The sequence below is a fragment of the Apus apus genome, chromosome 5 (assembly GCF_020740795.1).
Source record: "Apus apus isolate bApuApu2 chromosome 5, bApuApu2.pri.cur, whole genome shotgun sequence".
Classification (NCBI taxonomy): Eukaryota; Metazoa; Chordata; class Aves; order Apodiformes; family Apodidae; genus Apus; species Apus apus.
The window spans coordinates 14,204,324-14,218,025 of record NC_067286.1 but is presented as its reverse complement, the minus strand read 5'-3'; the positions used below and the strand labels follow the sequence as shown (position 1 = coordinate 14,218,025).

The following is a 13,702-nucleotide window of genomic DNA, read 5'->3' as shown; positions in this document are numbered from 1 at the left end:
AGAAGAATGCTGATACTTATTTTAGAAGCCAGATATCCCAGAACGACTGATGGTTTACTTAGAGGAAAAGCCACCTACCTCTGCAGGCTTCCCTTCATAGTAGAGCAGGCTGATTTGCCATATGCAGATCCTAGCTGCTCTTTAGTGTTGAAGGAAGTTAGAAATAGATTTGATTTAAGCAGGAGCTCAGTTTTGTGGTTTTTTTTTCCATTTATATTGAAAACTGTTGCTAATTTATTTTTATTTCAAGAAAACATCTAGACACACATTACTGATCTCTTTTTCATTTCATGGAAACCTCCAGTTAGACTGTCATTTCTGTCTCCTCACTCCTTTCCTCCTTTGTTTCTCTAGTAGATTTAAAGGGAGTTGCACATGACCAACTTGAAACAGATGACATGGATGAAGTGATCATGAAGCAGAACAAACAGGTTTGCTGTTCAGTCTTAACTTCCTATCCTGATTCTGTTTCTTCCTGTGTTTCTCTGCCTCCTGACAGTCAGTCTAGACACTGAACTGATCATTAGGTTTTGCTAGGGCCATATGTGTGGTCCTTCGGTAATTGATAAAAGATCATGACACTGTTGGCTGTCATTGCTTTCTAAAGATACCTTGATACAAATACACAGTCTGTCAATCCTACAAGGTGGATTATATTGAGAGCTGAGTGTGCTACCAGTGTTTCTTATAAAATTATGGTAACAATTTTTTTTTGTTTTACTTAGCAGTGTGGTTTTTAATGTTTATGTACTTGGCTCCAAGTATTTTATCCTGGGAAACTGAGCATATCTTGTCTCATCAAATGCTACTGTGTTCTGCCAGAAGTTTGAATACCAGTTTTGTTTTAAGAAGGCTTATTAAAGCTGGTGTAGACTGTGACCATAGGAATCTTAACAATGCATGTGATTGTATGGTTTTGTATGATTACTTGTTGCATTTGCTTTGCTTAACACAATGTGTGTATCAATAAAAAAGGGTAACTTGTCACTAAATGTGCTAGCTCAATTGACTAAGAAGTTGTCTAAGACATTGTCATGTAATATTGAACCTTTGATGTTACGCCATGAAATAAATTTAGATCAGTTACGTGTATTGGCATGGATTGATCTGAATCAGTCCTTGACTTTTCTTCAAAAAGCAACTTTTCCTTTAACTTTTTGTAGCTTTTGGATGGTTTTATCGATATGAAGGAAAATTTCCCACAATCCGCAAGGTACAAAGTTTGATAAATCAATTTGTTTGCTGTGTTTTTCAATTGTTACGCCTTCTTTTTCTTCTTTTCTCTGTTATTACTATAAATTCTTGATAGTAAAATGCTTCTTCTTTTAAAGTGTGTACCAATTGAGATGTGTCATGGATGCATCTGCCTAGGAGTTTGCCACTTTGGATTTCTCAAGTCCTACCAGCTGCAGCAGGAATTATATGTCAATGTCTTGCAGAAGGTGTTCAGTATAGGTGGGCAGTGCATGTCTGTGTTCTCCAGAAGTCCTTCAGAATAGTGTATTAAGAAAGTACAAAGACAAAAAAAATCAGTGGGAACCAAGTATGCAGTTCCCAGTTATACCTTTGCAAATCTCCTGCTAAGAGGAGTGCTGAAGGCAAAAGGCTTTTAGGCAGAATGAGCAAAAACTTTAAGCTTGCTAGAACACTTTTGTGTCTGCAGAGCTGCTGCTATAGGATTGCAATTTCAAATTATTGGAATTACATGTAACAGTTTTCTCCTGCTGTTGCTTTTTTCTTTTTACTTCTTTCTATGTACATTACCCATATTAGAGGGGTTTGTAGTTGTGCTTGTGTGTTTTGGTGTGTTGGGGTTTTTTTGTGATGGCTGGTGGTAATTAACTGGGGTAGAAGTGCCAAGTGGAGTTCCTATGTCTAGCTCTTGAGAACTCAAGTTTTCTGAGGAGGTCAGGATTGTATCTGACAGGTTAAGTACTTGTGACACTGTTTAGGACTATTGCTTTAACCTTCTGTGTGTATAGGAAATGCCTGTTCTCTGTGAGAGAGAATAGGAAATGATAGTACACTCCAATACCATTTTGTACTGCTAGTGACTGTAAATCATGGTGGATCTGTAACTTGTGTGAAAGTGAGTACACTTAAGATTTCTATCTGACAAGTATAAATACATATTATGAAAAATTCGGTCTCTTCACACAAATACATGATCTTCTATATTGCTGCTGATAAAGATAGTTTAGGGAGGCTCCAAATATCTTTTCACACAGTAACAAAGACCTTAGACCAATTCCTATTGAACTCTATTACACAGTGTGGACTAGAAGCTTAAATCTGGAAGTACTGAATTTACATCCTACTCCAAATTGCTAATTGCTTTTTTGTTTTGTTTGAAAACCAAAATTTCACTCTGTACTAAAAATGTTTTGAATAGGAAGTGAAGTGAATCCATGGGGAAAATGGATGTGGAAAGGGTGATTCATCCTGTTGTAGTTGAATGCAGGGAAACAGCTAAGATTGTCTGGTATATGTTCATATTCTGGAACACTCTGGCATTTTGTACTGGTTAATGTGCCTTTAAAATCAGTAATTTTTTGAATGTACATCCCTAGCATGTTGACATGCCAGATGTTACATTTAATAGACAATACTGAATTTCTTTCATAATTTATTAGAGTTAAAAATAGCATCAGCAACTGTTCTACAGGTACAAACTAATTAGCCTTGAATGAAACATGCCGACATAATTATGTTTATGTTAAAACATGGGTGTGAAAAGCTATATTTTTTTACTTAACCTTTTTTAAATTTGTCTCTGATTATTGATTTTTTTTTAATGTTTTTTCCAACACCACCACCACTTAAGCATGAAGGAATGGACAACATCCCACTGAACTCAGCAGTACAAAGTTCCAATTAATTATGTGACAGGGAGAACTGAACTCCTCCTTTTCACTTTTTGATGAATGAAAAGAGAGCATAGGCCCTACCAGTACAAACAGAAGAGACTGGCAGGAATGTGACATCATTAAAGTAGAAATAAGGAGCAGGGTATCTTTTGAAGACAACAGGAACAGAGGCTCCCAAAAGACTCTGTAGTTTTCCCCTTTGGTTGCACTCTACATGTACAATTTTAGAGTCACTTTGTGCAGCATTAGTTCACTTTCTACTAGTAAATGGATTTTGTCCAGTGCTTGTAGGAACTATTTGATTTTTGTGATGCAGTGTTTTTTCCTGGGAGCAATTCAGTTTCTGCACTGATCTAAGCCTTTCTTTTGTAATTGCTTATTTCAGTTGCATTAAGGCATGCAATGGTGGTTTTAGGACATACGCATGAAGATACTTTAGGTATAGAATATTCAGTTACCTATACATGAGCATCTGTCACCTGAAGCAGTCTTCTATTAATGTAAAAATGTGAGAACAGAGAGATGGCAAATCACAATCAAAACAAAACTATTTCAATATTCAAAGTTTTATAGCCAGCCTGTGTGCCCTAACATTATAACTTTACAGAGGAACAAAAAAAGTTGAACTGTCTGATCTTGTCCATCTTTTGACAATGTGCACAGGCCCTACAAATGAAGTATAATTTTCTGCAAATTGCTGGGGGAATGGACTTCAGATTTTCTTTTAAAAGGCCATCCCCATACTTTCACAGGCTGTAATTAAATTTTCAAGGCAGACACTCATGTACTGAACTTGAAGTTTACAATGTTTTTAGCTGATGTAAAAATCTGTTTAACTAAAACAAAACAAAAAATACAAAACCACCAAAACTTCCCAGAAAGGGAAAGAGAGAAAGAAGTCAAAGAGTGACAGTCTGTGTGAACAGAAGAAGAATAAAAAGGAAATGGAGTTTGAGCAAAAACTTGCCAAAGAGAAAGAAGGAATGTTGGAGAAAGAAAAACAACTGAAAATAAATCGTCTTGTGCAAGAGGTATGTTGTGTTCTCCTATCAAGTGCAAATTTTATTGAAAGAAAATGAGCTGTTTAGTGAAATGTTTAGTGGAATTATCTTAGTAGGGACACTTGTTTAATTATGTCAAAGATAATGAAGTTTAAAAAAATTGCTGTTGCACTGCAAAACTCAGTTCCCAAGTGTGCTTGTTTCTACAGTCAGTTTTTGCCCAAGTGAGAATACCTCTGCAGTTAAAGGTTGTCCTTGTGTAGTGGTGAATTTAATGAAAGACAGCAAAATCAGAAATCATTCTCAAAAGCATAATAAGTTTAAAAACTAATTTAGTTGTCATTTCCTACTTCTGAAACATATTTGTACTGTAATTATACCTGTGACCTTTTTTCATCCACTAATGTTATGGGTAAGGTATCCGAGACAGAACGAGAAGACCTGGAAGAATCAGAAAAGGTGCAGCACTGGGTGGAAAGACTTTGTCAGACACGGTTAGAACAGATTTCCTCTGTGGAGAATGAATCTCCTGAGGTAAAATCCTGACTTTTCCATGTATTGCATGATCTTTAAATAACTCACTAGTTGTCTCCCAAAAGCAACAGTTTTTTACCAGAGAAAAATCTGTCTTCATTTTTCCCTCTCAGGCTTTACTCTAAGAGGGGGTGGTAGAAATGTTGGTAATTGGGTTACAATCTATAGCATTTGCTGTTCCTATATATTATGGATTTTTAAAAATTATTTCTATAAACCAGTTTTATTTTGTCCTTAGCAATTTTATTGTCTCATGAAGTGTTTGTGGGACATGCTACCAATGATAAAACTGAGACAAGAATACTCAGCTAAATGTTTAAGCATCTTGTGCAAATAGGAACATTAGTGATGATAAGCTTTTGGATGCTTCCTTGTATTGCATGGAGTACAGATTAAGGAAATGGCAAAAAGATTATGATAATGCTCCCAAATAATAGGGTTTGGTTTTGTGTTTTAAATAGTTTCCTTAAATGAAGAGAGTTGCACTTAGGGATTATGCCTTACAGCCTGATGGTTCTGGATGTGGAGTGAGACTTTCCCACCATCCTGCTATTCTGGCAGTCTTCCAAGGACAGCTGCTTTCATGAGGAACACCACAATCTGCTGAACTCCCCCAGGATCCCCGGGAAAAAGGGCACCCTTGGGGAAAGCTTTTGCATTAATTTCCTTCAGGTCAATGTGGAGCAACTCTGAAAAAAGCAGCTGGTCTTTTGTTCTCCATGGCCTCATGCTCAGATCCATGGGGCTTTTCCGTGCAGATCTCCATGAAAATTGAATGACTATGTTGAGTTTACTCCCACTACCTAGATTTGACTGCCTATATCCTGCTAGATCTTTACACCCCTTACTTTGTAAAGTAAGAGGGGAAAGTTACAGATTAAAATAACTGTTTTATTTCCAGAGTTTTACCCTGATTTAAGGCAAGCACTCTGTGTTGTATTTGCTCCATCATTTCTTCTATTACATTATATATAAATATTCTACTACAATTTTTCTACAAAACTACTCAAGCAGTTAAACTCACATAAAACACAAAACCAGAATGCTTCTGAGGGATAAATGCAGCTGAACAGTATTCAAGTACTACAAGCTTGAATTGCTACTTGGGTATGAAAACTGTCAGGTTCTCTTGACCTCTGCTAAAGAAATACCTGATTTTTAGTACCAAAGGCTGAGCATGGCAGACTGGGAGATCCCAGAGAATATCAACAAAGAAGCCCACTTTTGAGGGAAGTGTTGTCTTATTCAACCAAGATTCATGTGTTTCTGGGTTTCTTGGAGGTGTTAAAAAAAAAAACAACAGGTGGACATGATGGTTTAGTGGTTAGGGGTTGTAGGGCAGACGGTTGGACTTTTGATGGTCTTTAAGGTCTTTTCCAACCTTGATGATTCTGTGATTCTGTGACAGCTCCTCTCTTTAATATTTCCTCAGCTGAGTCTACAAAATAACAAAATGAAAGTTTATCCACTGCATTTCCTTAAATACTTCAGTTTGATCACTAATAAAAGAAATTTTAGCAACTCTAACAGCATATATGGAATCCTTCACACACACAACCTTATTTTTTGGCTGAGGTGTTCTTTATGTTCAAACTCTGGAGTTTGTTAGCCCCGCAGTGCATCTGGTGTTGATTAGCAGAAATTAGAAGGTCTGGAACCTCCTGAGGATCTGAATGTCATGGTACCCTAAACTTTTTGTTTTGATAGCTGCTTAATACAATACAGGGAAGTAAGTTTAAGGCCTGGTTAAGTTTATACCAGACTTTAGCACCTTTCCATTTTTTAATGGCATGGAATTTCAGAGCCTCTCTTAAATTATTTTACTTTTGTATATTCACATTTGTAATGAGCAATTCTTGCATTCTGTTCATAAGTGTGTGAGAGGCAAGAGTTGTGCTATCTGTGATTTGTCTGGTGATTTTACCTTCTGAAGAGTTCATGTAGTTGGGATTTTTTTGGTGTGTCATTCCACCTGCCCCAACAGCCAAGACTTACTGTCTCAGCATTTGGTTTTTCTTCTTTTTAAACCGGAATCCCAATAAGTGCTTTTAAAAAGGCTTTCAGAGAAAATGTTTGTGTATCTTCTGTGTGGGAGGAACCAAGAGCTTCCTGTGGAGAAGCAGTTAGGCTGAGTGATGTTCGAGGATTTGCCATTAATTTCTTCAGAGCTGTTGCAGGCAAATGAACTGTAAAGGCAGATTTCTGTTCTGTTGCTCACAGTTGGCAAGTGGACGTCCTTCCGCTTCTCCTTCTGCCACATCCATGCGGCGTTTTGCTGGTGGCCTGCAGCTTCACACCACAGATCTTGATGATATAAACTTAGATGAAGTTGACAAGCCTAAACCACATGTGGCACTACCTCCTCCACCACCACCCACTGTCACTTCAGCATCATCAGCTCATCCACTTCCTACACCAAATGTTCCACTTTCAAGAGGTCCAGCCCTTGCAGTAACACCGGCTTCCCAGGTGACCTCATGATCTGTTTGGATGCATGTGCCTTCACCATTCCCCTGCCTGGCCTCCCTCCCCTGCTCCATCCCCCACTCGATCCACTGGATCTAGCCATCTGCCATATTCAATGTTAAAAGACGGAAAGAAACGGTTTCGTTGTTTCATAGCAGTGAATGCAGTCCAGCAGTATTTTTACTGAAAATTGTTTTTAAAATTAAGTTGAGAGGATTTTGCTCTCTTCCTACATACATTGTAACCCTACCACATGCAAGTATTCATGGGCAGAATGTATCAGTTAAAAATACGATTTGCACTTGAGTGTTTAAAGATATTTTTAAATTGCAGACAGCAGATTAAATCATAGTTAGGTTTGAGAAAAACATCTGTGTAGTGAAAATTATTTTTGAAAGTATTTTAAATACTCTCACTTCAGGAGAGAAATGACAGCTGTTTCATCTTATTTCCCTTTGCTAAGCACTGCAGTGGTATTCATGTACTTGCTTTTGTGGCAAAAGATTCTTACTTGTTTCAAACAGCAGAATCTTATAGCAGGATCCTACATTGTCACTTCTTCCCTACACAGTTTTCTGCATGAATTGACTGACTGCATTGTTTGTTTTGTTGTGTTTTTTGCATGTTTACTTGGAAATATTGGGATTTATGTTTGCATGGTTCTGGTTGGGGTGGGGAAGGATGTGCAAATTAAGCACTTCTCAGGTGAAACTGGCAAATTATTTCAATCTGAATAAGTGTCCTAATGTGAACTATGAATTTATTCTTATGAACTTAAGTAGACCTCTGATAGTGCTCAATCTATGTGTTTTATATATTGGAATGGCTAAGATTGTGCTCGATCCACTGAAATGGAGGTTTCAGATGCTCTTGTGGATAACAGGTTTCCCAAGTTATTGGCAAAATAAAAAATAAGTGAATTGACATAAGCTTACAAAAATACCAGCATTCAGAGGGGAAATACATTTTCATAATGCTAACTAAAACATATTCAAATAAAAGTAGTAATATGGGAACTGCTATACTAGATATGACCCCAAACCCATGTATTCTCGTATGTTTCTGGCTGTTTTTCACTGCTAGGTATGTTAGAGAAAAGAGGTTAATAATTAAAGAAAACTGTGTCAGGTAAGAACAACAAAAAATAACATAGCCTTCAAAAATAAATCAGTTTTCACTATAATTAGCCTATGTTGGAAAAGAACTAAGCTCTTAGTAAAATATTAATAATGAGCCAAAGCTGCTTCTTTTATAAGTTGAAAACCCAGTTTTCCTGATGTGGTTTCAGAAATGGAAGAAAAATCAGAAGCTGGACAATTTATCCCTGCTGCTTTTTAAAAAGTTGGTTTTTAACACCACAGATAAGCAGAAGTGGTGTGTTTACTTGACTTCAGTGATTAAAGATCTTGTGTTTATGCCTGCTAGAGCCAAAAATAAGCCAACTTTTGTTGTTCCATAAGTATAATTTTCTAATATTACTCAAACTGGTAAATCTTCTTTATGCTGCTGTTTTCTTTTTCCCCAGCTTGTTTAATTTCAAATTCAGCTTGAAGAAATTCCAAGTATTAGAATATCTGGTATAAACTGATCTGTTTGTCAAAATTATTATTGGCTCTATACTTAATATGAACCTGGTACTAAGTCTGTTACTGTTTAGGTTGTAAGAAACACCTCCCACGTCGGCAAAGTGTCTTCTGTCTCAAGCAATGCACTGGTATGTCATGCACTGCTAATAATGACTGTAGTTTTATCAACTTCCCATGTACTGCTAATGTCAAGGAACTATTAAGTTTTTGACTCTACATGGCTAATTATTTTTACATTCAGCACTTACATTCATGTGCATGGATCCATTGCTGTGCTACAAGATACCCAATACTAGTAGTGGAAGTGACTCCTAATGCTCTGAGAGCTTAATATTTCAGCACTTCAGCAACATAAGGTCCATATTTGTGTGTTCTGTATGTCATGAAGCATATACTTCTTTCTGTCAACACAGACAAGGAGCCAGGACCAAACTGTATTTACATATAATGGGTGCTAAGAAGCAAGCTCCCTTCTCAGAAGAAACAACATTTGTTTGATAACTCTTTGCACTGATTTTGATACAGGATGGCTTAACAATACAATATATTTTGCTATGTGGATCAACATTAGTTGGGGGATATCCACGCGGACTTTGAAAGATCTAGTTCCAAAACTTTTTTCTTAATAAAAAATTTTAAAAAGAAAAACTTAACACCAAAATTCCACTATTAAAAAAAAAAAAAAAGTGGCTTGGCCCATTTTCTGGAAGAAATTCAAGTTCTTTCAGAGGATACAGCTTGTACTAAATGAGTGATATCTGGAATGCATCACAGTTCCTATGAGAAATGTTGACAAGTGTGCTGAGAGTTGCTGGGGTTAAGTCAGAAACTAAACCCACAGGGCTTAGTTTTGAGCTCTTGAGTAAAACTATGCTTGACGTCAATGGCAGTTTTAAGTAAGAAGTGTACAGTTGGGTTAGTACGTGCTGGATGATTAGGTCTCAGATGTCTTTGGGTATCTGTAGAGACAAGGGTAGCTGATTATTGTGCCCAACCCTTGCTTTTAAGTCAAGATAAGGTAACCTGAAATTCTTTATGGAAAGCTAATTGCTGGAGGCCTGGTGAATTCAATCTTAAAAGATCTAGTCAACTATAGATTAGTTAAAATCTCCTTTCAGGTCTGCTATGCTCTTACACTCAACTTTAGTGATTTTTCTTCCCCTATAGTTTCTCATTCAGTACATTGCCTCTATGGAATATATACCGAAATCAGGAAGGAGACTTTTCTATGACCTTATTAGTAAAGTGAGAGCTGAGGGGAAAAAGCTACTATTTGGATGCTAGACAAAGTATGTTTTGCTCTGAAAAATTTCTAAGTCTTAGTTAAAATAATTCTGTAGCACTTTCCTTGTACTACTGGTGTTAAATTCATAACTATAAATTATTTGAATTGAGGTATCTTGATGAAATTATGGATTTACACAAATTACATTGAATTGTAATTTTTTTTACATTAACCCCATAGCAACTTGCTCCAAGTCCACCAACCCAACGACATCCAGGGGTACCAATAGTCTCTAAACCAGTCATGCTGCATCCTGACCCAAACTTTATGGTCAGGCCAACAATCAAATCAGAGGCCCTGGTAAGCCTTTTAATGTTCTTTTTCCAAGTCTTACAGTACTGTGGGATTTGTTGTTGACTTGCCCTCAAAGCATCAATGCTTGGCTTCTTTTTTGCTAACTAAAATGAATGTAGATTTTCAAGCAATCAGTAATGGTAAGTACAAAAAGGTATTTTCTCTCTTCCACCCCCCTGGCCCCATGATCTAAAAGTCACTGTCAGTGACAGTTTTTGTACTGGGATGCACAGTTCCAGAGCAGTGTAAAGCTTAGACTCTGTAGGAATTATTTTTTTATTTATTCATATGCTGGTTTTTACTTCTATAAATTCTGAATTACTATGTCAGGAACAAAGTAGTAAGAATTATTACACTATATTATCCTTTTGTGAGTAGCAATGAATATACTTGAAAAGTAGATATCTACGTCATCATTTCCAGAGAACAAGATGTGTTTTTATGTCTTAGGTTATGCAGTGTTACTGCAAAGTTGACACACTATCAGATTATTTTTCTTAATTATTTTCCATTTCTATTTCAAATATAAATGAAGAAAAAACTCTTAGGCTGAATATTTTAGGACCTACCTTGTAGCATCTTTGGGAATTGGGGTATATGAGGGAAAGTGAGCTGAGGCTTACTGAAAGAAAAAAAAAAGAGAAATACTTCTCTGACAGTGATAACTCCCAAGTGACAGCCCTGAAAATTAATCTAAAATAGCTGGTGGACCTATTAGTAATATTTGTTCTTGGGGTCATCATGGCTTAATGTTTTATGTCTGTTATATGCATGTGTGGACATGTGTGTATACATACATGAATGTGAGCAAGGCAGTGTATTGAAACATGAGCTTTGCAATTGATGGAAAAAATATCACATTTGCATTTAATCTATTTAATTACAAGCTTATGCTGTATCTGGCAATAAACGATGTGCACAATATTCTTGACTGTCATTAATTAACGTATGATGGATTTTTTTGTTGTTTTCTGCTTTAATAATTTAGATACTCTTGTTCCTGGATTTTCCTAGTTTGAACAAATTTAAATGATACTTAGTAACCAGTTTTCCCAAAGTCTTAGTTGTGTTAATTTATAATTGGATTGAAATAATAAATGAAAGCAGATTTTGTAAGTTGCTTAAAAGAAGGCAGGTACATGAGCTAAAAATAAATTCCATTCCTTCCAGTGTAGATATTTTTCTCAGTTGCATGCATTGGAGCTTTCATTTTTATTATGTTCAGTAATTCAGCATCTCTGAACACTATGAAATTCCTTGGGGCAGGAATAGACAGAGTAAAATCATAACCTGCAGTTAATATAATCTAGCTTTTGAAAATAAATACTTGGAATGCAAATATAAAGTAGTCTGCAAAAGTGGTAATAACCTTATGGGGGATCAGAGAGTCTTCATAAAAATTTAATTATTTTTTTTCTTTTTCTCCTCACTCCTTACAATGGGTTTGAGAGATTGGCAATAATATCCACCTCCATAGGGAAATTTCATGTGATTTATTATGCATGCACATTTTCCAAATCACAAGTCTGCTAAAATGTTACAGATGTCAATCATCTTCATTCCCAAACTGCTTTATATCAGTTGGAAGATCACAGTTTCAGTGGAAGCAGTATAGGGCTTTGAGAGAAACATCAGTCTATAAAATGGGTTTGTAGACCTCTTACCTCTTAATTTATTTTATGACTTAATGCACTAAAGAGTTTACATCCTTGCTGCAACAAAGTCACAGTAATATGTGAAGTGAGACGTGTGGGGGTACCAAAGTAGAGAGGTAGGCTACTTCTATTCGTTAAAAAATGGAAAGGCCAGTGTATGACAAAACAGACAAGGAGAAATACCTGCCTGTCTCCAGAAATGTGTAAAAATTATAATTGGATTTCATGTGGAAAGAATGTTTTTTGTTTGAGGAGGGGTGTTCTTTATTTAATTGAGTGGTTCCAGATACAGGACTGGTTCAGCTTCTCTGGTGATACTTCACTAAAAGTATCTTTTGCTGCCCTATTTCTTGTCTTACTAGAATTCACACACCTTATGGAACTCCAGTTTTTAGTTCTTGATATGACATAATGCACATATTTGTTTCTACTTTGTTTTTATCTGAATTTAGCTGTCCCAAGTACCAAACTTTAGAAACTGAGGATGATGGATTTACTTGATTCAAACAGCTAGTAAGCTGAACCTATACTGAAGCAATTAACTAGTAAAGAAGGTGAAATCTGTGAAAATAATAAAATAAACATGCCAGAGTGGGTAAAACATTCCTGTTATTTGGATGGTAGTTGGCCCAGATAGGAACAGGGAAGTCTCTGTTATGACTTAATTTTTCATATTAACTGAATTCGGGTCAGATTTCTCAGGTCTTTTAATGGTTCATGAAAATGAAATTGTTTTCACTTATAAATAGGAGAATGATGGGTGAGGATTAAACCTTGAGCATAGCCTTGAATGCCGAGGGCTGCTCTGAGTCAAAAATCAGTGTGAACTGTTTGTCTCTGCTGTACTAGAGTGAATTGGAATACACCCATGGCAAAGCTAATTAAATTTTGGCTCAGAGAAGGGGATTGTTATGATTCAGGGGTTTTCAGAGAAGCAAAACCAACATGAACATTAGTCTCTGCTTTCCCAGCTTTCACAAACATCCTGTTGTGTGAGTTAGAAGGCTTTGATACATTTGCTGCTACTGTAGATTTTTCCACCTTTGTTGTTGGATGCAGCATTTCTGTAACAAAGAGTGAATATTTATGCTTTCCTGTAGTTTGCAAGATTTGAAGCCTGATTCTGCAGGAAAGTATTTGTAAGAAATCTTGTGGTATGGAAATGTGCATTATTAATGTAGTTTCTCTAGAATCTTTACCCTTTGTATTCATTTTACTGTACTATTTTACTGTGTGTCTTCTGTCATTTTGAAATGTTATAAGGAACAAGCACTAACAATATGATTCAGTCCCTAGAAGAGAAAAAAAACAGTGAGACTATTTGTGAGTAGGTGATACTTATATAGAGCAAAAAGCTAATATCTGGTTTGGCAATTTTCTTTCTTTTGCAGCCACACGAGATGTTTAAAAGGATGGTGGTTTACAATTCATCATTTAGATCTAACAAAAACCAAGTAAAATAACATTTTCTGTGTTATGTGTGATACCTCTTGTCTTGACTGATCATAGGTTTAAAACTGTCCTTTCTAATCCTGTTGCTCAGTTTCGAAAACTGAGGATGCAAGACAGCCCTAGTGCATGAAAACTGCTAATCTTTGCAAACCTGCAGTGTGTGCCTGTGGCTCTTGCTAGTCTAGACAAACGAAGAATGAAATGATAGCAAATACTTCAGTTTGAGCCATCTGTAACTACTTACATGGTTATTGCAATCTTTAAGGTAGTTGAGCTCTGATGATAGGTCTGTTAGTGGCAAATTATTTTTCTTTATATATTCCTAAGATTTTCTTGTTTCTTTTAGCCTTCAGTTGTAATGCTGTCAGTAAAAAGGTATTTTCTCAGTTTAACAAGTAGAGATGTTATGATAACGTACTTATTGGTAGGAAATTAGAGGAACTGGTGGTGGAAGGCACCACCACTATTCATATAACCTTTCTGCATTCTGTAGGATTTTTCTGCTGTATTTCTACTTCTATTGCTTTCCTCTGTCATAGTGATAAAGTTTTCATCTCTTCTT

General features: G+C 36.2%; 1 protein-coding gene across 3 annotated transcripts in view; it reads left to right on the top strand.

The window, feature by feature from the left end:
• The window catches only part of USH1C (USH1 protein network component harmonin), a 49,506-nt gene that overhangs the window by 26,768 nt on the left and 9,036 nt on the right, over positions 1-13,702 (top strand). Inside the window, exons 15-20 of one of the 3 annotated variants that reach the window (XM_051621623.1) lie at positions 1,164-1,213; positions 3,746-3,898; positions 4,286-4,402; positions 6,623-6,871; positions 8,526-8,582; positions 9,920-10,039. In XM_051621623.1, coding sequence (XP_051477583.1) covers positions 1,164-1,213; positions 3,746-3,898; positions 4,286-4,402; positions 6,623-6,871; positions 8,526-8,582; positions 9,920-10,039 — 746 coding nt within the window. Of the gene's footprint in view, positions 1-354; positions 432-1,163; positions 1,214-3,745; positions 3,899-4,285; positions 4,403-6,622; positions 6,872-8,525; positions 8,583-9,919; positions 10,040-13,702 lie in introns of all 3 variants that reach the window. The other 2 variants (XM_051621622.1, XM_051621620.1) reach the window with 2 other exon arrangements.